At 47.4% G+C, this 25436-nt stretch overlaps 1 protein-coding gene across 1 annotated transcript in view; it reads right to left on the bottom strand.

Moving 5' to 3' along the window:
* LOC119374357 (eukaryotic initiation factor 4A-III) overlaps positions 1-25436 on the bottom strand; it is an 89706-nt gene that overhangs the window by 44006 nt on the left and 20264 nt on the right. Inside the window, exon 7 of the mRNA XM_037644439.2 lies at positions 16899-17037. Within this exon, the coding sequence (XP_037500367.2) occupies positions 16899-17037 (139 nt within the window). The remainder of the gene's footprint in view (positions 1-16898; positions 17038-25436) is intronic.

The raw sequence follows: 25436 nt of genomic DNA, 5'->3' as shown, positions 1-25436 counted from the left end.
GATGACTCATTTCACCATTTATTTGTTGCTGTGAGTGCTGAGGGCGAGTAGCAAGTGCAAGATCAGATTGAAGCGGGCGGTTGCGTCTGCATGGGCGCTGCCATATTGATTTGTAACCACAATTACTGGCACTTACTGATACAACTATTAAAGAAATATGACGCAAATGCGATGAAGAATAAACACATCACTTCTTTATGTGAAGCAGCACCTGCTAAACGCAGGTGTCTCAACCCTGTGAATTGTAAGGCAATTTTGTCTGGAACTGTTTTGCTGCGCAAGCATGTGGGTAGCTTACACCCCATTGCTTTGGTAATGCTGAACGGTAGTGGTGAGATGCGCACTCCAAGCGTCCCGTGTTCTTCGTCCCTGTCCGAGCATTTGCGCCATCAACTTCAGCCATGCACCAACTAGCCCAACAGCAAACGCTACTAAGCTATCTTTCTCGTGCAACGGGGACTTTCTTTTGGAGGTCTCCTTCTCTTCCGGATGCTTCTGATATTGTGAGCCTCATCGCTACCACTACATGCAGAGTGAGGATTACCGTATTTACTCGCGTAACGAATGCACTCGCATAATAAACACATCTCCAACTTGATTCTAAAAAGACAGGGCGTGCAAACACTGACACAAGAAAGAAGTCAGGACACCACAAACGCCGGCGTTTGTGGTGTCCTGACTTCTTTCTTGTGTCTGTGTTTGCACGCCCTGTCTTTTTAGAATGAATACTTACCAACTAGCTCAGCTCTCTGTTATTCTAATCTCCAACTTGAGTCGTCGAAATTTGGATTTTTTTTCTCTCGCGTAATAAACGCACTTCCTACTTTGATCCGATGTAGTCCCCCGAACTGACGCATGGCACCTCCTCGCCCGCAGATCTTTCTTTTTTAAATGTGAAGCATTTGTTAGCGAACCTTGGACACTTAGAGCGTTTCTATCTACATATCCATATATCTATCTAGCCGCCTACGTGTGGGTGCTCTCATGATCGCCTCCTTAACTTGGTGCAAACCAAAATTGACATGGGAGGGTAAGAGGATTTGATGAATACGACTGTCGGGTCATGACATGAATAATGTGAAAATCCTGTCACGTACATCGTCAAACGCTTTCCTCCAGACACGTGTGGGCCATACCCGTTTACCATGGGCCGCGATGTACGGGTACACGCCACAGGTGATTGACAGTTTATATCCACCCAGGAACGGCGAGAACAGACATTGGTAATTTAAATGCGAGAGCGTTACGAAAAACCAACATCGGCAGCGTTGACCCAACGAATGAAAAGAATAAGAATTAGGATCCCAGCAGGAATCGAACCCAAGCATTCTGCATGGCAATCGGGTATTCTACGACAGAGCCACGCCAGGTCTATAAACTGGTTTGGAATAACAGCCTATGTGGGCGTGATGTCGGTGCAACGTCAATTGTGGTTGTGGTGCTGGCTACCTAATTTTACAAGAAAGCAATAAACACTGCATATGTACTCCTACTATACAGAGGTCATATCAGATTAACGTCTGTGGTTTCAGTGTTGGCTCCACTTTTATAGCAGTCTAATAAACATTACATTTGTATTTCTATGATTCAGCAAGATATATTGAAGCATTGGTAGGCCCTGGAGGAATGCATTAAAGGGGAACTCCGGCACATTTTCGACCATATTGAGATAATGCAGTTTTCAAATACAGTAAAAGCTCGTTAATTCGACTCTCGTTAATTCGGACACGTCATTTGGTCCCTGTAAATATACGCATCACTCTATGAGACTGGGCGCTCGTTATTTCGGACAGATTTGACCGCAAATCGGATAATTCGGCGACTTTCGGGCCGCTGGCGAGGCTCGAAAACGAAAAAAGAAGAATTCGGAACAAAAGTGAAGCTCAAACGCAGCATCGCCATGGACATCAATTATCGACTTGGCTTGGATTGAGACTGGTTGAACGCCTTTTTTTCCCGTGTGGGTTTGTTGCTTTGTTCCCGTTGGTGTGCTACATCGTTGATCGCCGATTTATCGAGGAAAGTTTCAGTACGGCTCCTTTAGCTTGATCGTTGCTGGTGCTTTTGTGCCGACTTCTCGTGCGACCGCACTCTCCGCCGATGGCAACGCCGGCGAAGCGGCCCAAGTACGAGGCCAAGGACTTCACCACCAAAGTAGAAATTTTGCGTGCTCTGAATAATGGGCTCTTCCGACAAGAAGTGAGGAAGAGTGATGAAAGGGGATCCTTCAATCGGCGGCAAAAGAAGCAAGGAACGAGTAACCGTACTTTTAGCCGCCAACGTGACGGGAACAGAGCGCTTGCCGCTTCTCGCTATCGGAAAGGTTCTAAAGCCACGCTGCTTTAAGAACATCAACAATCTTCCCGTGGATTACCGTGCCAACCGAAAAGCGTGGATGACGGGTGAAACTTTTGCGGACACTGCAGACATCATGCGAGCTGCTGAGCACCTTGAAGGGCTCAGAAAAATTGTGTCCGCGCGAACTTCTGCTCGAAAACACAAGCATCCGCGATTACTTTGTTAAGTAAAGGTATGTTGAAAAAACTCGTGCATTTATTGTGTTTATTTTGACCATTCGATAATTCGGACATTCGGTTAATTCGGACATTTTTTCTGGTCCCTAGAAATCCGAATTAACGAGCTTTTACTGTAGTATTAACAGTCATGTGACAGCAAGGGTGGTTCATTTTGCTGAGAGACTAGTCAATAATTTTAAATAAGCAATATACGATGAGTTGAAACCAAAACAGGGAGCTCAGCTGCACCGTGCTGGGTATGCGATGACGTCACGAAGTGCGCTACACGCTGCCACGTCTGGCCAGGGTGTAAACATAGCACACGCACTTCTTCTATCACGCGAAAAGCAAGCTGGCGATGTCATCCGACGTGGAATCAAGCTAGAGACATTGTGGCTCATAAGAACAGGGGGTGAAGGTCACGAAACTGCCCACACCAGCTAACGGTCGCTTTCTGCAAATACAAAACTTTAAAAGGGTCGTGAAAAGAAAATGAAGCTGCCTGGTTGTAATTTTCCCTGCTTCAACAAGGATTAGACATGCCATTCCGAAATATTTCACCACTATATTCAGCCTCTGATTAATGACGCCAGTTTCAAATCGCAGCAGTTTTCTTGGGCTCCCAAACGACTATGCGGCATTACAGGTTGCCATAGGCACTAACCTGTGACGTCATGTGAAGGGAAGTCCGGTAGATGAAGTTGCGCAACCCCTTGAAGTGATAGCCAAGGGTGCAACAGCCGAAAGAGGATTTGGAGCAATTTTTGGAGCAGCAAAATGTTGCTTTAGAGCACAAAAATCAAAATTTGGAGCAGGTTGCGAAAAAAAAAAAAACTGAATTTTTTAGCCAGAAATCCCAAATTTGGAGCAGTATAACAAAGAAGGCTTACTTTGAGAAAGGAAAACAAAAATACGTAAAAACCATTCAACATCAGCTAATTCATGCACAGTCCACGTGAACACTGCTATTTCAATAAAAGCAGTGTGTTGAGCCACCCCACAGTGCGAACAATGACTAAGTCCACATTAGCATTTGCAGGACCTGTCAAATAATTCGACAGGCACTGGAAATGCTAATGTGGACCTGCGAACCTGGCAACCTGGAAATTTGGTAGATTCGTAAAGCAGGAGCAAGTTGGCGGAGCAAAAAAAACTGGCATACGCTTTTGTCTATTGTTTCTCAAGGTCGCAGAAACGCCATACGCAGCAGCTCCAAATGATTGCCAATAATTTTTTACTTCAGCGATCATACTAGTACTCGTAATTACACGGCGCGTGCACAAATGAGTAATTAAGGAACAAAATGTGTTGTGTCCCTGACAGCTAGTACTAATAGCCCCTTCTAAATCTCAGTATGCTTTTGCGCAGGACACCAGTGTACTGAGGCAAAAGTGGCTTAAAAAGCGTTCTGCACACAATAAAACAAGCATCAGGAAATTTGAGAACTACTGTCCCGTGGTTCATCGTAACTGACTTTTTTTTTCTTTTCTTTCGCGGGGGGTTATTGTTACGGTCTGCACGTCTGTATTGGATGACGATGCCCACACTGCAGATGACCAACGCAGCCTCCATTTCTCGCTCGAATTTGCGCAACTGAGAAAATTTTAAGCTGGTCGGGCATTTTGGCGCAGCGTGGCGCAATTTTAACAAATATCACGGTTTTGGCTCAACTTGGATCAAAAATAAGGAATTGTATCAAATTGGTGCAATTGGCACAGCTGTTGCATCTCAGGATAGCTCATGCTCTTAGTCGGACATTCACACACCATTTCGTTTGCCCCACATACTCTCTGCTGCAAGGTAATAGAATGACATACACAGTGCACTTGCCCTTTACCTGCTTATTCGCCAGGTCATTGTCAATAATCGGGCAGATGTAGCCTACCTTATGTTTTGCAGAAAAACGAACATCGGCACCGTACCTAGGGCTTATGTTCTTCAGCCCATGCGCCAAACGGTGTTTGTGAGGAAATACTGCACTTTTTCTTTTGTCATCAGACTTAGTATTGCTATCTGTGCCTTTTATGTGCTTGACATTACGTACCATACGTTCACACACAGGAAATTACCACATCAGGGTAACCAGCATCCAGTCCAAAAATGTGTAATTTTTTTATTGCTGAAATAAATTCTTCAGACAATTCTATTGAAGAAAAACATTGTTTTAAATATTTTTCGTGACCGTAAAGTGACAAAAAAATCATTTTTGCTGTTACATACACATGCTTTATTCATAGTAAAATCAAGCAAAGTCCTAAAAAAATTTACAGTTTTTATAAATAAAAATTATGCATTGTATTAAACATAGCTCACAGACACACAAAAATAAGCACACCAGAGTAATTTTCCGGCTAAAAATGTTCGTGCTCTAACACTAAAACCTTTTCATTGTGTGATAGTCTTTGAAGCATGGCTCGCCGCGCACGCTTTTCGGACGTCGCTCCTTTATCGTCATCGGAGTCTGAACTCGTAAAAAAATCCTCATCTGACAAACTAAAATCAAATGAATCAGATTCTGAGTCGGCACTTGGGGAATAGTCCGCATCGGAAGAATCGCTGCTCGACTCACCAGCAGCACAGCAACTGGCGCGCGCTTCCATAGTGTAAGTGAACTGCGTCAGTGAGCGCAGGGAAGAAAAGTCTATGGTTGTGCGCCCGTCCGGAAAGCAAAACGAGTGACAAAGCTAGAGTAATCCTTCGTCTTATCGACAACAAGACGTAGTTAGTTTTTCCGGGACCCCAAAACAGGAAACGCAATCACGGTGGCGGCGTTTGTGTAATTTAGCACCGCACGGAAACAGATGTAATCGCGCCCCGGGGAGCAATAAACGAGAGAGTAACAAGTAGTCACCCTTTGAGAGATTAGAAACCAAACAGCCATCAGCTTTGCAAGTGCAAGAAGCGAAACCACCCGAAGGACGAAACCGAAACCAGCCAGACCGCGTGCGCGCGTTCTGATGGGCAACTGAAAGCCGCCGCGCCTCTTTGGAAAGGAAAATAAAGAAAAAAAAAAAAAAAACAAGACGGAGAGACATAGGCGCATTAAAAAATTTCCACGTATTCCCGAAGCGTGGCAGCACATTCCAAGCAATAGAAATGATCGAAGAAGGCGCGCGTTTGAAACCAACCAACCGCGCCACGGGCGCACCTGGTTGCGCAAGCGATAGCCGGCGTCGTTGGCAAAGGCCATCCTAAACGCATCTGCGCATCTGCACAGTTGAGAGTCAGCGCCGCGTCTGCGCAGTTGAGAGTCAGCGCCGTGTTGTTCGTTTCCTTCTTTTGTGCTTCTCTATCATTGCACTGTAACAGAGTTAAGATGACTTTTCATTGGCTGACTTAAAGTGATGTCAGCTGTACAGATGAGGGGAACGTGAGCTGGGAAATTGTAACTGTGATTTTATAGTTATTAAATGAACCCGGATGATGAAACGAGTCGAGGTAAGTGTTGAATGGGCGGCTAGGATTCCGAATACACACGTAGTTGAAAATTTTCGGAAAACGTTTCACGACCCCTTCAAGGAGCCGGCAGCGGGAGCGCGCAGAGACAGCTTGTAGAAGATAGCGCCATCTACCACCGAAGCGACGGAGTTTCAGACGCTGGGTGGGACAGCTAATCAAAACGACGCTAGACAGTGACATGCGTTCTAACATTCTAGCCATTGTAGCCCTACTTTTTTTGTTCTCGCCAGCCATTCCCACTCCGTTGTGAGTTCGTTTTTAGTCTGCATTTTGCTGTGGACAGTGGGCCGAAATGTGAGCTACACGGTCGGTTTCAAGCTACAGGCTGTGGAGTACGCTCTTGAGCATGGGAATCGTGCTGCCGGTAGGCATTTCGTAATTGACGAAGTCCGTGTGCATTACTGCCGGAAGCAGCACGACAAGCTGCACGCTACGAATAGGGAGCGGCGTGCCTTTAGGGGACTGAAGACCGGAAGGTTTCCTGCTGTGGAAGAAGAGGCCTTAGAATATGTCCGGCGCCTGCGAAAGGAAGGCTGCGTCGTTTCGCACGAAATGACCAGGACGCACACGCGAGCCACAGCCAAGAAGCATGGCCTCGTGACCACCGTTTTCAAAGCGAGCAATGGGTGGACGACACATTGCATGCGGCACAACAGACTGTGCTTGAGGAGGCGCACATCATTTTGTCAGCGACCACCTCGTTGCTACGAAGAAAAGGTAGTGAACTTTCACAAGTTTGTCATACGCCTGCAGCGGGACCGAGAATTTCTTCTCTCGCAAATCTGTAACGCGGACCAGACGCCCAGCAATTTCGACATGCCGATGAGCAGGATGGTCAATGAGAGAGGAGCACACAATGTGCTCATTAAAACGACAGGTGCCAAAAAGCAGTGTTTCACGGTAATGCTGGCTATCACGGCAGACGGCAGGAAGTTGCCACCGTACGTTATCTTCAAATGGAAAACCGTGCTGAAGGCAAACTTCCCAGCCGGCATACACGTGTGCGCCCTAGAGAAAGGATGGATGTCGGCCGATCTAATGGCTGACTGGGTCCGAATAGTCTGGGGACGACACCCTGGCACCCTGCTTCTCCCGTCTCTCCTTGTGCTCGACAGTTTTTGCGGCCACCTGGGAGAAAACGTACGCCAGGAACTGAAGGAGCTGCGCACAGAGATCGCCATCATTCCAGGTGGACTCACTTCAGTGCTGCAGCCCCTTGATGCTTGTGTGAACAAGCCGTTCAAAGAGAGTGTGCGCCAGTTGTATACAGACTGGATGGCCCATGGAGGGCATGCCCTAACGCCGACCGGCAAGATTAAAAGGCAGTTTGTCGAGCTGGTGTGCTCCTGGACCTTGGACGCATGGCGCTCGCTGCCAGCTGATTTGGCAGCTGATTTGGCATGGCGCTCGCTGCCAGTTTTAAGAAGCCTGGAATTGCAAATGCGTTGAACGGCAGTGAGGACGACCAGTTATGGGAGCAAGATGACGAAGTTGTGAGCAACCTGGACGACGGGTCAAGCGATTCTGACGAAGAATGAAGGGTAATAAAAATGCTGTTTCCAAATAGTGTACACATATGTTTACTGCGAAAGGTAAGCTATCTAACATTTTTTTTGCCGCATTTTTTGCTCATCCTGAAAAAGTTTTCATAAAATTTACCCCGCATAATAAACGCACCCCTTAACTTTGCTTCGGTTTCTCGAAAAAAAAAATTGCGGTCATGACACGAGTACATATGGTATCTCCTACTGCCTGGAGAATGGGTTTATTCCTGGGGAGGTGGCAAAAAAGTGCGCTTGTCCATGTCCTGTGTTTTTCATCCCTGTCCGCGCATTTCCGCCATCAATTCAACTTCAGAGTGGAAGCAATCCTGGAAACATCACCTTTTGTAAAAACAAGGTAAAAAAATATACCCAAAATATTTTTCTTATTTTCCACATCTCCTGTATCACACTCCATCCTGGGCAATTTTAATCAACCTAAAAAAAAAGTGATCTGAAAGCAAACTGACCAGCAACGTACCTGCATTTACACATGCTGTTTTCGTAGCTTGCTTTCATTATAAACCTAAAAAACAAAAAAAAAGTGAAGCTCTCCTTCTTTCTTAACTAAAAGAAAAAGACATTTGACAACAATGTTTAAGTTGTTGGCCAAGATTGTAAAAATAAGTAAATAACACGTAGGCAGAGTGAAGAACGTGGAACTTGAGTTATTTTCTTTGAAATCAGATTTTTCAAAACCTTTTTCCTCATGTTGGTGCAATTATTTTCCAATAACAAAACATAACGAAATTCATTTTTTCTAAACACATTTCGCAATATAGTCGATGACCAGGGGTGAGACAGCTGAAATTGATTTGGGAGCAGTTTTTGGAGCAGCAAAATTTCGATTTTGGAGCAGAAGAACCTCGATTTGGAGCAGTTAGCGGAACTTTTTATGTGATCTCAGGAGCTTGAAAAACAGATTTGTAGCAACTTGGGGGGACAAGCACATATTTAAATTGGCCTAGGATAGACGTAACATTGGAGCAGCCTTTTGAGAAAGTATCGCCAGGTATGAACTATACTACCTCATGTGACCTATATCTAGCCCCAGTAAGAAACGCATCAAATAATTGAAAAAAAAAAAGTTCTGCAAGCTAGGTTCACTTCATAAAAATTTGGAAAAAAAACCCAACAAAAAGAATGTGACTGCACAAGAATTGCAGTTACATAGCAGTATGCCTTTTTAAGATCAGTGATATAATTTAGCAGATTACTGCTTTGGCTTTTATTGCGATAACAATTATATACACATTCTGAACAGGTTTTTGCGATCGGCATCGCAGTCATGTTCCGTATAAAATCCAAATCAAAAAACATCACCCGCACATCATGTTTTACCCTTGGGTAAAAGGGCGAGAGCGAGGGCGACAAACTCGGTTGAGGCAGAGATGAGAAGAACCAACCGATCACCGTTGCACAGACAGCGCATGCAATAACATAACACGGCATGCCAGGCCTGCCGTTGACTGCTACTCATGCAGAGAGGAAACGTGCCGCCCGTATTGAAGGAGCACGACGGAACGCGAGGGAGGGGGGGGGGGGGTCGCTGAAGCAGCAACTGTGGACTTGGTCTTCCCCTGGCGGAAAGGGTATGCACGACAGGGGAAGACCGTGCGGGTGACAATGCACTGGTGCGGCAGGATCTGATGGCGTGTGGTTGCCCGGAGTACTTCGCCAGTTGGCTCGTGCAGTGCCCGCCCAATCTGGGCCCACACAGAGACGGGCCACGATTCCGTACGTTCCGGGTGTAAGCGAGCCCCTCGCACGAGTTCTGTGGTCTTATGACGTGCAAGCTGCGCACATCCCGTCCAGGAAGTTCCAGCACAAACTTGTACATGTGGAGGACCCTCTTGAATAGGAAAGGTGCCCGGGTGTTGTGCATGTCATCCACTGTGCGGACTACCCTTACGTCTACGTGGGGGAAACCGGCAACTTCAAGACAAGACTTCAGCAGCACAAGAATGACGTCAAGAATAAACATGTTGTGTCCAATGTCGTGGCCGAAAACTGCGCAGCTACGTCACACGCTATCAGCTGGGAAGACTCCCGTGTGATTGCCAGGGAGAAAAATCATGCTACACGCCTTTATCTAGAGTCCCTGATCATCCAAACCACGCCGCATACCCTTAATCGCAACGAGGGTAATCTTCCTCCGATCTACGCCAGGTGTCTTGTTCATGTGATGCGCTGCACTTAAGGGAAGACACGGGTCTTCTAGACCAAATACTAGATTAAAAGTAGACTTTTTGAAATATTTTTTTTTCGTATTCTAGACGTCCAAGAGTACCTGTTGCTGTAATATTAAAGGGGTCATGAAGCACCCCTTGGGCTGGTTGAAAAAACACATCCTGCGGAAAGCTGACACGGCTATGAACTGCTCTGCCAAATATTACAGTCGTGCGCGCCGCGTAATGGCCACAAGCGGAGTGCAAAGTTGCCGTTTCCCCAGGCACCCTCTTTTCAAACGGAGGCCAGTTCTCACTCTCGTCGGTGGGCGGGCGTCTGTCCGTTTACGTCGCGGATCTGTCAGTTTACGTCGCAAGAGACATAGCATGCTTATTGGCCGATAGCCGACGTAAATCGAGAGCGGCGTTCAGATCAGATGCGCTTCTTGCCGCGGGGTGCCGCCACTTGCCGGCGCCGCACTCCTCAGTACACGGTAGCCGCACTCGCGCAAACGAATCACAGCGGGAGAGCGATCGCGTTTCATGACGCGCGCTGACGTAACTTCTTTCCCCCATGCCATCCCTCCCTGTCTAGCTTCCAGTGCGCTCGTCGGCACGAGAAAAGAGAGAAAGCGCTGGGAGCGTGCGCCAAACCCCCGTAACTCCGCTGATTCTTGACGGATTCGAGAAATTTTTGCGGCAATCGATTCGGGAGGCAGTACACTCCGATACTGAGGTCATTAGATCATTACTTGGAAAAGTGGTTCATGGCCCCTTTAACTCGTTCTAGTTAGTACTTATTTTGTTATCGTGCTCTAAAGACAGCTTCAGGACCGCTTTCGCTCGGAAACGCCCCCTGCAAAGAGGCAAATTCAATGCCGTTGTCTGCGCCAACCGGTAACCGCAGCACGGCCATTTTAAAGTCATTCGAGAGCTGAATTTTTCTACATTCCGTTTTTAGTGGGAAATCATCTCTAAGCCTGGCGACTATGGAGCTACACAATTTCGAAAACAGAGGAATACTCACATTGTATTGGCTTGTTTGTACCATGTGGGGTAAATGCTGCTCTCCGATTGGACGACCGGGAGTTTCGTTTGGCCGACAATGCGAGACGCCATTTTGTCATGTCAGACATTGTTCAGACACGACGATGGCTGGTGGGCGACGCAAGTTCGCGACGGCTCATGCCTTCGGAAAAAAATAGAAGCGTCGGTCTCGGATACCTAAAGTGGCATCAAGTGAATCAACAGCGACGGCGACCAGCTCAGCGACTTGCGCCAGCGAGTGTACGACAGCTACCGAAGCTGCCGCCGCGTAAGCGTGTCGACACGCTTCTCGTCACAGAAGCCGAGAGAGCGGCAATTGAACATCGCGCGGAAGAGCAACAACAGAAGCTGTCTTCATTATCACAGCTACCCGCCGAAAGCAGGCGCTTATCGGAGATTTCCCACAAGCGGCGGAGTGCAGGACAGAGTTTACGCTTCTAAACCAACTGCTTCGGTGCGCGAAATGCAAATTCTGATGTGGCCCTTTGAACGTTTCAAGGGGCGACCAGGAGTATGGAGTGACAGTGAAACTAGTGGTGAACTGTGCCATCTGTGGTGACGTCAGCACCGGATGGAGTTCGCCGAGAGCTGGAAGGAATACGACCTGCAACCCTTTCGAGGTGAATGTTCTTGCGGCTCGCGCGGTTATGAGCACGGGCAATGGGCAGACCGTGCTCAATGATATTTTCTCGGCCCTCAACATTTCCCGTCGTGGTATGCATACCAAAACATACCAAGACTATGTGAAAACTAGATGAATCCCGCCGCCATGAACGCATCCGTGGGTGTTATGAGCGAGTGCACGACAGCTGTGAAGGCCATCTATTCTGAAATAAACTTCGGGAACCCCGGAAACATCGCAGTTTCATTCGACGGGACATGGCTCACACGTGGGCACCTGTCACACATTTGTGTGGGAACTTTCATAGAACTCTTCTCGCACGTGGGCACCTGTCACACATTTGTGTGAGAACTGTCATAGAACTCTTCTCGGGCTATGTACTGGACTTCAAAGTTCTGTCGAACTTCTGTTTGGGATGCGAGATAGGCCCCAAGGACAATGACCCTCGATACAGCGAATGGCGAGCTCGACATAAATGTCAAAAAAAACTCTTCGAGCAAGCCTGGCCATATGGAGGTGGAGGCTGCCAAAATTCTGTTTGGCCGGCCTCTCGAAAAACATGGTTTGCGGGACACAACGATGTTGTGCGATGGTGATAGCCGCGCTTTCAATAGCCTCCAGGAGGAAAAGGTGTATGAATTTGTGGCCATCAAAAAGGAGGATTGTGTGAACCACATACACAAACGGATGGCTGCTGCGCTAAGAAATCTCTTAGAGAAAAGTAAGGGTGAAGGTAGGCCAAGCCTCGGTGGCAAAGGAAAGCTCACCACTGAGCTTTCCTTTGGCAGGCACACCAAGGAAACATTGACGAGATGGACAATGCTGTCCTTGCCACATACAGTAAAAACCTCGTTAATTCAAAGTCACTGGGACTGTGAAATACTTTCGAATTAAGCGGGTTCCCAAATTAACGAAACATACAAAAAGCGGGATGCAAGGAACTTTGAATTACTGAAAGTAATCAGAGGTGGTCATTTGGCCTTCTAGTTTGCGGCTCCAAGGGTTGTTTTCCAGCAATACCCGGTCCCATTTTTGCCGCAAATCCGGGAAAACGGCGGGCTTCGCTGCTGTCAGCGCAAAAAAAAAAAAAAAAAAAAAAAAAAGAAGAAAGAAAAGAAAAAAAGAAGTCTCGTGGTCAGCTGAAATGTGTGCCTGCGGAAAAAAAACCGGCGTGCTTCACTGCAGCACAGTGGTGACACGCGGGCAGCATGTCACCTGCTCCTCGCAGCGTCAGCGCGTCATGATGCGACCATTCACCCATTCTTTCTGATAAAATAAAGAATATGATAATGGCCAGTGTTACGGAATCCGCGATCTATTCTGGCTGGAAAACATGATCACAGAAGTTTTCGAACTGAGTTTTCGAAATAGGCGTTACAGGCAAGAACTCCACCAGCAGTGCAAGTGCACAAATTGCCGGAGCAACCGCCAGTCAAAGGCTCGCATACCTCATGAATTCCGTCAGGTCGTCCTTTATTATCTTTTCTTTTCTCAAAAAGAATGGGTAAATCATGACACGCTGACGTTGTGAGAAGCATGCGACATGCTGGCGTGTGTCACCGGTGTTGCAGTGAAGCACGTCTTATTTTCCGCAGGCGCACGTTGTAGGTGACCACGAGACCGCGGTTTTTTTTTTCTTTATTACTTTTTTTGCGCTAGCACCAGCGAGGCTGTGTTGCTTCAACTTTCACTCATTAATATCGCTACACTGCATTGCCCTGTGGCTCCTAATGGCCATCGCTTCTGCGGAGTTGCGGCAAAATCGGGATCGGGAATTGGCACATGGCACCCAAAGTTTTCGAATTAACCGGGCTGGCGCTGACCGCCGCTTCAAAATACCCACTCAGATTTACATTGCAATATATGAGACCACAGAAACCCTTCGAATTAAATGGGATTTCAAAATAACCGAGTTCGAATTAATGAGGTTTTACTGTACTACCACATGACTTCTACAGATGAAAAGCCGCAACATTCACGGTGCCCAAAGGGCGAAGAATCTTGGTGTGCACGCAACAAGGCAGTGGCAAGGCAGGCTCCACCTAAGCATCGGTACAACCTTCCCGAACATGTTGCTGAAGCCCTCCTTCCAGTCTACACTCACCTCTAAGATCAAAAGCTGTTGGAGCGCTGTCAACGAGGCAAAACTCAAAATTCAAATGAGAGCCTCCATTCATAATCTGGTCGCTTGTGCCAAAAACCAAACACACCTCGCTTTTCACAGTCAAAACTGCTGTTGCCGAAGCGATCACACGGTTCAATGCTGGAAAGAAACGTGCCTCTGAGGCCATTTTGAAGGAGCTGAATTTGAGCCAAGGCAGCACAGATGTTGAAAGGTGTGTGGAAAAGGACCAGCGGCGGCTAGTGGCATGTGAAAAGCACACCAGAGCAGGAAACTTCAGGAATGCCATGAAGAGGAGGCGTGTGAAAGAGAATGATAGTGATTATGTGCCTGGTGGCTTCTAGAGCAAGGAGGACTCCCATCTGTTGCTTTATATTTGCATGAATAAACCTATATCAAGTCTTCAAACTTCTTTTTGCATTTTCTCAAAAGTCGTTTTTTGCCTATGTGCTGTGCTGTTGCCCACAGTATCCTTTGACGTTGTTGTCAGATTTCTATGATTGTTGTAGCAATTGAAAGCTTATGAATTCCTACCCACAATAAAACCACTAAATTATAACATCAGTCATGAAAAAAATTTTTATGTGCTGATAAAACTGATAAAAATTCTGGGTTTCACAACCACTACATTACAGATGGCAATAACTTTTATACAAATGGAGCTAAAATTACAGTGATGGTATCGTTGTAATACCTGATTGCTCCAGAATATGCCCATAAAAAACTTTATAGGATATTCAATGATAAAATTGCGGAAAAATTAGGCAAACTGATTTTTCATAATATATTAAGTATCTCAAAAACTACTTCAGATATGACAAAATGGATTGCATATTTGCTTTTAGCAGGCTGAAATATACTTTGCCTGAAAGTTTCATTTGTATAGCATAAAAATAAAAAAATTTGTTTTAGAAGACCAGAGAAGACCCTTAAAAAGGCGAATTGCTGTGCTGATCTTATACAGTGAACTCCCGTTAAGATGAACTCGGTTAACACGAATTCTCGCTTATGCCGAACAACAGAGAAACGTTTGTTTGGTTTCCCATAGACTCAATAGGAAAAAAATTCGCTTAAGACGAACCGCCCAACTGTACTCTTCTGTTAAGACGAACTTTCACGGTGATTGACAACGCTGGCGATTCTGCGAAACAAACACTGCAGTCTTGGTGGAGCATTCAGGCGACCGACAAAAAGCAAAAAAGCAAACAAAAATCGCTTCCCCGAGCAAAGACGCGAAGCAAATCGCGAGGGACGCGGAGGAGCTAAACGAACACGGATAAAGCCGGTATTCCCCCTCACTCCCAGTCTTTGGGTGGGGAATGTGCGGGCTTTATCAGCAAAGAAAGCAAGAAAAAGAGTAGGGGGATTTACAACTGGGACCCCCAAGTACAGAGGGGAACAGAAGAACACAAGAGCTTGGGGCCCCTCCGCCTTGTCCAGAGGGGCAAAGGCAAGGGGAGTGAAGGAAAGAAAATAAAGAAAAAACTTGTCTGCGCATTACAATCATCGCCATCACACAATGGCGTAGGACCTGTGTGCGGTGTATCTGTTTCCAGTGAAGTGCAAATTGTGATGAGCCATTTTGACTATGGAAGTGCACGACAAAGGAAGGCTATTTTGTACACTGAATATAGCTGTGTCATGTCTTTTCCGTGTGTGCGAGGCTTGTGACCGTGAGTAGCCCGATGGGATATCTTCAGCTGCACGTCGATCAGGAAAAGTTACTACGGGCCGAAAATGGGAAAATATCCGGTCCTCGAAGAAAACCTTGCAGACTTTCTTAAGCAACTTAGCGTATCATGACTTTGTCAAGGCAACAGCACGCGACCGAGGCGTATCCAGAAGTGATCTTAGAGCCAGCAAAACAGGCTCACAGAAGAAAAGGAACTGCCAGGACAATAAATACATTATTTGAAGGAAAATTGTTTGTGCTTCTCTCTCTCTTTTTTTTTTGTAATCGTCAACATAGGAGCGTGCGATAGTTTTATCATTAAAATGTGGTAGCAGTATCTTCGTGGATTTTTTTATTTTTGAACCCGCGAAATCAGGTGCTCGTACGTTTCGTGTAAATACTCTACTTGTAGTTTTTATCTAGGTGAGCCAAATAAATGCTTTTTCATGTCTTTTTGCCCCCATTGTAAGTCTACACCAGTCAGTGTTTCAAGTAACATATTTGGATGCACTTGGCATGTTGGCATCTCTTTTTAGGGGCACTTCTGATAAGCCGAACTCCTGATAAGATGGACAGATGACCGCGGTCCCTTCGAGTTCGTCTTAACGGGAGTCTACTGTATTGTGAACATGGTTCCTGTGGGGGAGCTGAAACATCAAAATACATTCGTTTTTAAGGCGAAATGCGGGTTGAATTGCGGGTCGAAAGAAGTTGAATTTGTGTTTTGTTGTGTTTTGTATTCCCCCAAGCCTCCTCTTTAATATATTAAAGAATCAAAGCTAAGAATCAACTAGAAGTTATCAAAAAATGCAATAAAAGCCCTCGTGGTGGCTCGTGAAAGCGCGAATTTACCCGAATTTCATGCATGCAGCATTTCGCTCCGCGGCGTTGCCAGCTCTTGAATTTTCGCGGGTATGTAGGCCTAACCCTCTTCTCCCAGAGCCCACTTCGACAACGCGGCTTTCTTGCTGAAAATAAAGAAAAAAAAAATCGTTTCCCCACCGTAGTCTAGCGCAGGGTCCACCGTAGTCTAGCTTTGAAACATGTTTTTTTCAGTTCTTCGTTTTGCTGCATTTTTAGAGTTTGTGCACTTTATGTAGTCTGATCGTAATGAAATTTGGCGTGCTTATAGTTTAACATGTCCTGAATTCAAAGAAACAACTTTCACAGTTTTCCACAAACACATTCAGCAAGATGATTTCATAAATTTCTTCCTTGAGAATGGTAAAACTGAAACTCGGCATTGGAATTTTTTTCTAGGCTAACACACATATGTTACCCTATGTTTTCTTGCTTTATTGAATTCCTCAATTCATTAGGAGCAACATGAGCTATTTTTTTAGTGTTTTTGGTGCTCACTATTGTTGCCTAAGCTTGCACGTGACCGAGGATTTCCTCGGTCACGTAAGGAGGGTCGCAGAATCTTCGGCAGGCAATGTACCTCTAAAGATGCTACGTCCATGCACTGTTTTCACAAATGCATGGTCTGCAAAATATTAACCAAATAAGCTATCAAAAAAATAATAAAAGCAGATTTGAAAAGAGGAGCTCAAACTCTATAAATGGTGAAAGTTTCATTGAGCTGTGACAAATACTTAAAGAAAAAATTTTCCGAGGAGCATCTCCCCTTAAATCGTTTGGTCGGTGTCCGGATCCCTTCAACTAAAAGCACGTGAACTGCCGCTTGCGACCCAACCCATGGCCATCAGCATTTCTCACAGGATATGGGTGAAAGCATCAGGGTGACCTACCTTCCTCTTGGTGTTGCAGAATATGACGGCCTGGGTGATGGTGAGCGTGTCGTACAAATCGCACAGGGTGTCGAACTTCCACTCCTCGCGCTCTACGGCCACAAAGAACTGCTTGATGCCTTCCAGGGTCAACTCATCACTGGCAAAGAAGAATATAGCAATAAATTAACTGTTACACCTCATAACACCACATTTAAGCTAACTTTTTTGCTAAAATCCCACACTGACCGATCAGAATTTAAATTAGAGTAAATACTAAAAACCCCCGTGATACGAATCTTGCGGGGTCACCAAAAATATTCGTATCATTCGAAATTCAACCTGAGCGCCATCAGTAGATGCAACATGGGAGGCACAGGCTGTCCTCGGTTGTCCCCGCTTTCTTGGGGCGGCACCATAGCCAGAAGCTGCCGCACGGCATTCTTGGTGAACCTGTAGCGAGCGTGGAATTGTTCCTCGTCGTACAACTCCATCGGATTTCCTCGGTCACGTAAGGAGGGTCGCGGAATCTTCGGCAGGCAATGTACCTCTAAAGATGCTACGTCCATAGCGTGGCAAGCAAATTCAAAAGCGGACAACCTCCGCACGACATCCATTCTAGAGGCGGCCATGTTGGAATAACGCATCAAGACTGTTTCAAGCTAGCCCCGCAGCAGACTTGAAACTCGTCCTGACTTCGACCGAGCCAAGTCGTCCGCAAGTTCGAGAACGATTTATGGAGCGCGGCAAAGCTGTCTTGAGTCAAGTACGAGTCAAGTACGAGACAAGTAACATCTCTGCATTCGGGGGTAAGTGACGCGTTCTGTGTTCACAGGTCGACGATCATTTAGGGTACATTCAAACCTCGATATAATGAACATAGATATAACGAATTATCGGTTATAATGAAGTTACTTTCATGGCAGATGTGACTTTGTTAAAATGAGGTCTGAGCGTATAATTACGCTTAACTTTGGCAGCTTCAAGCGAAAGCTCAATCGGCAAATTACGATATGGCGCCGCACTCGTAATGAACATCGCAGACGTGCTTCTCGGACCGACTGTAATACAGTCAAACCTCGTTACAACGAACACCACATTAACGAACATTTCAAATTAACGAACTTTTAAGAAATCCCGTGCCGACTGCTTATAGTTTCAATGTAAAAATATTTTACTACTACGAACTTCAGAATAACGAACATTTCAGAATAACGATCGTTATTTAATTCCCATGTAATCTTAACAACACCTCAGTACTACGAACTTATATCCCGAAATGCGAGGATTCTTAGAATTCAGTGCATCGATCATGGCAGTCGGAGCTGTAAGGTAGCAGACGACGCAGTGCGAAGAGCGGACACCCTCCCACAAAAGCCTGAGATGGCACGGGAGGAGAAAGACGCGGGCGAACTTTTTTTTCCCCCCCCTCCGTTGTGGAGGCGACTGTTTTGTAAAGGCCCAACCGCATGCATTGCACACGACTTTCGAGCGAAGGCGACTGCGACAAACGGGCTCCGTCGCGACGGGAGCACCCACATGTTCGCGACAAAGTGTCACGGTTGCTCGATTGAAAACTATTGTGTGCACGCAGGCAAATTACGAAAAAGAATTACAGAATAGATGAATGACAACATGCCAAATTTATTGTTGTCTTGTTTGAGATAAGGATGCCATAAAAGCGTATCGTGACTTTCTTTTTTCGCAATCTTACGTTTAACCGCGACAGTAGCATCTGCTGTGATCCCATGGAGCGCCCGGAAGCGTACGCTGCCTACGCTACGTTGCACTTTGCAAACTGCGTTATGTTGGGGTTAGTCCACGAGGTGCATCTCGACAACGTTTCCTCTTGCTGTCATAGAACGTTTAAGAAAAGCCGCAGCGCCTCACATAGTTGCTTCGCAGGGAGAAGGGCTACCTCACACGACGATGATATTGACATTGCAGCAAGCTACCACCCATGCAGCAAGCTACCACCGAAACGTCAAAACGAACCGTCGATCAAAATTAACGACAAAATACGGCCGCTGCCTCGCTCTCCGCGTGAGATGGGGCTGTAAAGAAGGTAGTCTATAACTTGCATTTCTTGAAGTACGCGCCGATTGGAAGCATCACGAGCAAATCGCAACCGAAGCGAGGGTCAGAGATGCTGCCATGTTGCCAGATATCGTCATGCTCACTTCCGGGCGACAAGCGATGTTTTCTGGCTTTCCAGGAACCTGCGACGCGACAAGCGACGGCGATGGATGGCCCTCCGTGACAGCAAATCCTGACGGCCGTCGCTCAAACTTGCGTGCATGCAATTGGGCCTTAAAGGATTGCAGCGATGACATGGACGACGATGTCACGGTAGCACCCGAAGATCGCGACGAGTCCGTGTCGGCCACAGATGCGTTGGACTACTTGAGGAAACTCCGCATATTCATAGAAAAAAGCGGAACAGCGACCGAAGCGGCGCATAAAAATGCGGATGGTCTAGAATCTTTCATGACGCAGAGTTTGTGCTGCACCCGTCAAAAAACGATCACGGACTGTTTCAAATAAACGTGCCTTGTCTGATGTTCACGTGTGCATAGTTGTGAGAAACGAGTTCAAGGTCGTACCGTTGCAAAGGTAGGGCATTTGCGTTACTGAAATTCTATTGTTATGGTAAATTTTTGGGCTTTCACTATAACGACCTTTCAGAATAACGAACATTTTTCCGCGGTCCCCTGAAGTTCGTTATACCGAGATTTCACTGTAGCGTTAACTCGTCGAACCCCCGGTTAGAGGTTTCACTCATCAGCACTTTGTACCTCGTAATGAAGACCATTCGAGGACAACTTTTTGTACTAGCGATCGAGCATGATGTACCGTATTTACTCGCATAACCCTCGCACTCACGTAATTCTCGCACCCCCCACATCGCCCAACAAAAATGCGATTTTTTTTCCTTGATAATTATCGCACCCCGAAAAATCGTAGCATCAAATGTCGCCTGCTTCTTCCAGCCAATGATGATGATAGCGCGCGGCAGCCAAGCGCCATCTCTTACGCATCATGCATACAGTCGAAACCACTTACAACAATCCCACGTATAACGATCTATCGGTTATAACGACCATACTTGGGTGCACTTACGATTTTCCAATGCTAAACATTGAAGCTGCGTCCACATATAGCGAACATTTTTCAAAGCCTCCTACTTTTACAACAAACACTTCAGACACGGTCGCGGTAAAAATATGGCTCATACGAAGCGAAAAAAAGTTAAAACAGGCCTTCTAAAGCGTGAGAGGGGCGCGCGCTCGCGCGTGCCCCGCTCGTTCACTTGCGACTAAGATATTCCTGATCGGCGAGCACCGCACGCTGATTTCAGATGCTGCGAGCGAGGTCGCTCACTTTCGAGCCTTTTCTTCAGTGGCAGAATGGCAGTGAGGGAAAAAAAAAAAAGGAGGCAGCATGAAGCCTTGCGGTCAGCTTTCGCACGGTAACCTTTCCTGACGCCGTTCTCTGTAGCTACGACCGCCTGCGATGAACCAAACAATGCCTTGGAACGCAAGAAGGCATAAATGCAAGAAGTGATAACCGCGATAACTTTCATCGCATGAAGGTTCACTGCGTTCCTAAACTCGTCGACGCCACAATGTGCCGCAAAAGGTCGTCCGTCTTTTCGGTAACGGCAGAGACCGGTCGATCGGTGATAACGATTTCCACGCGATTGCGGCGATGCCTTCGCGGATAAGCACCAGAAAAGAGCGAAGGCGAGGTGGCGGCGGTCGATGAACGTGCAGTTATGACTTATAGCCGACAACCTTATATCACAGTCATCTGTAGATATCGGCTCGGCTGCGTGTGGCGTATGCCGTACACTGTGCGGATTGACGGCGGTACGAGCGTGCCATGCTGCCGTTCGCAAGTTCGCCGCCGCCGCCGCGTCGTGCGAGACCGCTTTAAAGTGCACCTTGCTTTGTAGAAACGAAAGTAGCTCGCTGTTGTTCAGTGGCGTGGGCACCGAGAAACGTCGACGCACTGACAGCGAACGTATACTGTGTGTTTGACTAGGTGACAACTCAAGTGCGCCGCGCATCGTCGTGCAGGGCCACGAGAGCATTGCGGAGACGTAGAGTGCGCGTTGCTTGCAAAATGCTTGTTTTCACCGCGTTGAACGAACAGGCTACTCGCCACACCCGTGCACGGTCCGGAGTGAAGCAGGCACGAAGAACGTACAAACGTGTGCATAGGGCATACAGCAAGCGGCCCGACAGTGACTCTGCGAGCCGAGTAGGGGTCGCGCTGCACGGAACTAGCCAGGGACTAGCACGCAACTAGTCCGCTCCACGTGGCAGTACCGCTTTTCGGTGAAACGGTGTCAGTTCACAGCAAAGGCGGGTAATTCACTCGTAAGCACGTAGCGGGCGTCGCTTCACGACGCGAAAAGGCTTAGCTTGTCACCGGAGGGGTTGGGTGCACTTCAATAAAAGTGCACAGAAAAAAAAACTGCTTGGCCGCTAATCACACATTTTTAAAGGCGAGTCCATATACAACGAACTATTGATATAGCGACCACTTTTCGCGACACTTTCGAGTTCGTTATAAGCGGGTTCGACTGTACTACCAGCACACGGAGCCCTAATCCAATCCAGGCCAAGCCACAAGTGGCAAGTTCGCGTACTACAGTGTTCTAGAAGTTTGTAGTGCGCTCACTGAGCGGCGGAGCGTGACGCACTTCATGTCGCCGCCGACAGGCGGCGCGGCTCCCAGCGTCACCTGAAACTTTCCGGAGGATTGCTGGGCGCGGCTAGCGCGCGTTGCTGTTTTGCGCGCAAGAAAAGTCAAAGTTACGGTGCGCAACACACGGAGCTTCTTTTGATGCAACGTTTCTGTGAGTTGTGAAATAAATTACTGTCGTTGTGACTGATTTACGAAGGGTGGGCGATGTTTTAAGTGGCTATTGCATAGATGAATGCTCCTCCACGTAGCCGCTGCAATAACAGATAGGGCGTGTAGTTGGGGGGTTGAAGTTTTTTTATTTGGTCCTGCTGATCGATACGATTTTCAATGCCCTTTCGCCACTGTAACGATCATAGCGACTTCACTCTCGCCTTTCGAGCCCCACAACAACGCTTCATTTTCTTTTCTTTTTTTTATTCGCATATATGAGCTGGTCTGTGTAATAGGAGAATCTGTTGCTGGACCTGTTGGTATATATACTTGAAGAAACGAAAAAAACCAGCTTACGGACGCTTACACAAGAAGAGAAGACACTCGCTGGAACTAGCAACAGGTTTAATGAAACCACATAAAGTTCCCTGATAAGCCAAGTGCGCATGCGTCGTACATAACACGTGTGATTCACAATAAGAGAGAATGACATCAGTAACCACATTTTTTTTTTAAATAAGCAATCTCTTTCTTTGATAGTGACAGATACAGTAATGCATTTGTTCGAACCATATGTTTCCAGATTTGCGCTTCAATCACTTCCCGTTCGTATTAATTGCGTGCTTCCCTTACCAATAATTTGCGTGCCTTTCAGATCAGGAGAACAGCCGCACACCCGGCAATGAGCAGGCAGATTCGCTCCTCCTCCTGACCTGATCGATAGACGTCTGATCTGATTTTATTTACACAAACCCCTGCCTATGTATGCGCAAATGCTTGCCATGATTAACAATGCAGAAATGGTCACGACCAATAAACAGCCGACGACGACGTTGATCTAACAGGCACGGGAGCATCCCAAAAGGAGCCCAATCCCTACGGGTCTCCCGCTTCCTAAAGACAGCTACTTCAGTCTCCCCTTTTCCTCTCCTTTTTCTGCACACGAGTATGATTTTGCTGTCACCACCCTCCTGTTTTTTTTTTTTTTGCTTTTATTGTTGCCGCACTTGACTGCGCGGTCACTCCTAGCTTCGTTGGGTCCAGCTGTTTTTGTTGTCAAACGCCGCCCCAGAAATTTTTCTGCACGTAAGCTGCATGCCCTATGTGCACGACCGCCGGAGGCTGTAGCGCGTCCCTCCCGTCCAGATGCAGCGGCGGACCGTCCTTGAGACAGTTGCAGTTTGCGGACAGACACAAATGCCGATCCTTCAGAAAAACAAGCCTACGTAAGTGCAGCAAAGCGGCACGCGTGGTGCCGATCGACAAATGTCCTTCAAACGAATGAATGGCGTGAACATGCGCTGCAGGGGAATCAGCTTAAAAGAAGAATAAAATGCTCGACCCCCTCCTCCCTCCATTTTTTTTGTGGTCTCTTTTATGTGTCATTGTGGTGGCCCTCTTACCGCCTTCAACTCCGCGTTTGTTGATCCCCCCGGAACTACATCGTAACCAGCGTAACCCCGACCAGGGGACGTGCTTCGCACTCCGCAAGAGAAGTTTTCAGGAGAAACTGGCGGCAGCGCCCCTGGCGGGCGCCCAGGCTGTCGACGCGGAGAGGGCCATGGCGGCGCGGCGCAGGGATACGGCAGTGAGCCCACTGCCCCATTCTAGTACACTGTATCGCGTACCGAGCGCCGTGTTATTGTTAGTGTTCAGTTTCTGTGTCGCGCGTTTAGTAGTGTCCATTCTGCAGCAACACAATGGGCCAATACGGAAGCTATACAGCTGCTTTCAAGTTAAAGGTCATCAATCATGCACTGGAAAATGGCAACAGGGCCGCCGGCAGGCACTTCAGCGTGGACGAATTTTGTGTGCGCTACTGGCGATGGCAGCACAAACAGCTGAAAGCCACGAACAAGACACGCAAGGCCTTCCGTGGGCCTAATACTGGGAAATATCCACAGGTTGAGGAGGCACTGCTTGATTACATCAAGGGTCTCCGCGCGGACGAGTGTGCAGTTTCAATCGAGTTGATCAGAAACCAGGTGCACATAATTGCCCGGAAGGAAGGCATCCCGGCGCAAGATTTCCACGCGAGCAATGGGTGGGCCACACGATTTATGCACCGAAGTGGATTGTCACTCGGGAGACGAACGGCTTTGTGTCAGCGGCTACCCTCGGCGTATAAAGACAAGATCGTCGATTTTCATCGATTTGTGATTAGGATCCGGGAGGAAAAGAACTGCCTGCTCTCGCAGATCAGAAACACAGATCAAACACCGCTCAACTTTGACATGCCTTCGAGCAAAACTGTTGAGCAAAAAGGTGTGCGGAGTGTGCACATCAGAAAAACAGGTGCCGAGAAGCAGAGGTGCACCGTCATGCTCGCCGTAACAGTGAATGGGCGGAAGCTGCCACCATTTGTTATTTTTAAGCGGAAGACCCTCCCGAAAGCCAAGTTCCCCCCTGGAATTCATGTACGGGTACAGGAAAAAGGTTGGATGACCGCTGACCTTATGGTCGATTGGGTAAAGACTGTCTGGGGACGCCGCCCAGGGGCACTTCTTTACCCATCGCTGCCGGTCGTCGACAGCTTCCGCGGTCACCTTGTCGACTCCGTTCGGACGAAGCTGAAGGAGCTGCGGACTGATCTCGCCGTCATTCCAGGCAGTCTGACATCGATGCTGCAGCCTCTGGCGTATCCTTGAACAAACCGTTCAAGGATAATGTTCAGAGGCTGTATGCCGAATGGATGGCTGAAGGCAACCATGCCGTGACTCCCGGGGGAAAGATAAAAGAGCCGTCAGTGGAGCTCCTCTGTGCGTGGCTAGTCGAGGCATAGGCCATGATTTCCCCAGAAATCATAGTCCGCAGTTTCAAAAAAACTGGAATTTCCAACGCCTTGGACGTGACAGAAGACGACGTGGTTCACGATGACGATAGAGACAATGCTGGACCTGGCGACGACTCCAATGACGCCGCTACAAGTGACGTCGACGGCAGCCTTGACTCTGACTCCGAGTAGTTCGGCCAAGAGACACTTTATTTGCTAGTGGCTTTAGTGTCTGCAAATAAACATTGATTTGTGTTAAACCTGTAGTTTTATTCTTAAGGTAAGTCTTGTACAGTAAATCCTTATTATAACGAAGTTGAAGGGGGAGTCGTAATTACTTCGTTATAACCATTAGTTCGTTATAGCCAATATCCATTTCTACCGACAATTAGCACGCAAAAGAGGATGTACTGACCACCAAATCCCACAGCAGCCCGCCACGCAAACGAAAAACGGCCGTCGCACGGAGAAAAACTAGCAAAAGAAAAAAAAAGAAAGAACAGCAAAGAACTGCTACTTTATTCACGCCAAACTCAGCACACCAGCTGGCTGCTCACTTAGCAGAAAAATAGTCCTTAATAGACTTCTGCCGTGTCTTCCTCAGACGGATGATGGCTTTTTCGGCCGCTGCCGCTATATCGAGTCCGTCCTCGCCGTCGTCGTGAGCGCCGAAGAAGCGGCGCAGCAGGCCTGCCGCATCCAGCGCTTGCGCGGACGACGGAACATCGGGTTCACCAACTCCGGGCTGTCGTCGACACATTCGTCACTGTCGTCATTCACCACCCCTGTCACCGCGCACACAATTTCAGCCTCTGTCAGCTCTTCGGTTGTCACTGCGTCAGCATCGGCACTGACGTACGTGCAGAAGGTGTCGCAGTCGGGCACAACTCCGGCGTCAAGGAGAGCGTCCCACCACGCCAGGT

Source organism: Rhipicephalus sanguineus, chromosome 11, assembly GCF_013339695.2.
Source record: "Rhipicephalus sanguineus isolate Rsan-2018 chromosome 11, BIME_Rsan_1.4, whole genome shotgun sequence".
Lineage (NCBI taxonomy): Eukaryota > Metazoa > Arthropoda > Arachnida > Ixodida > Ixodidae > Rhipicephalus > Rhipicephalus sanguineus.
Note: the sequence above shows the minus strand (reverse complement) of the source record. Positions and strands in the feature narration are given on the sequence as shown.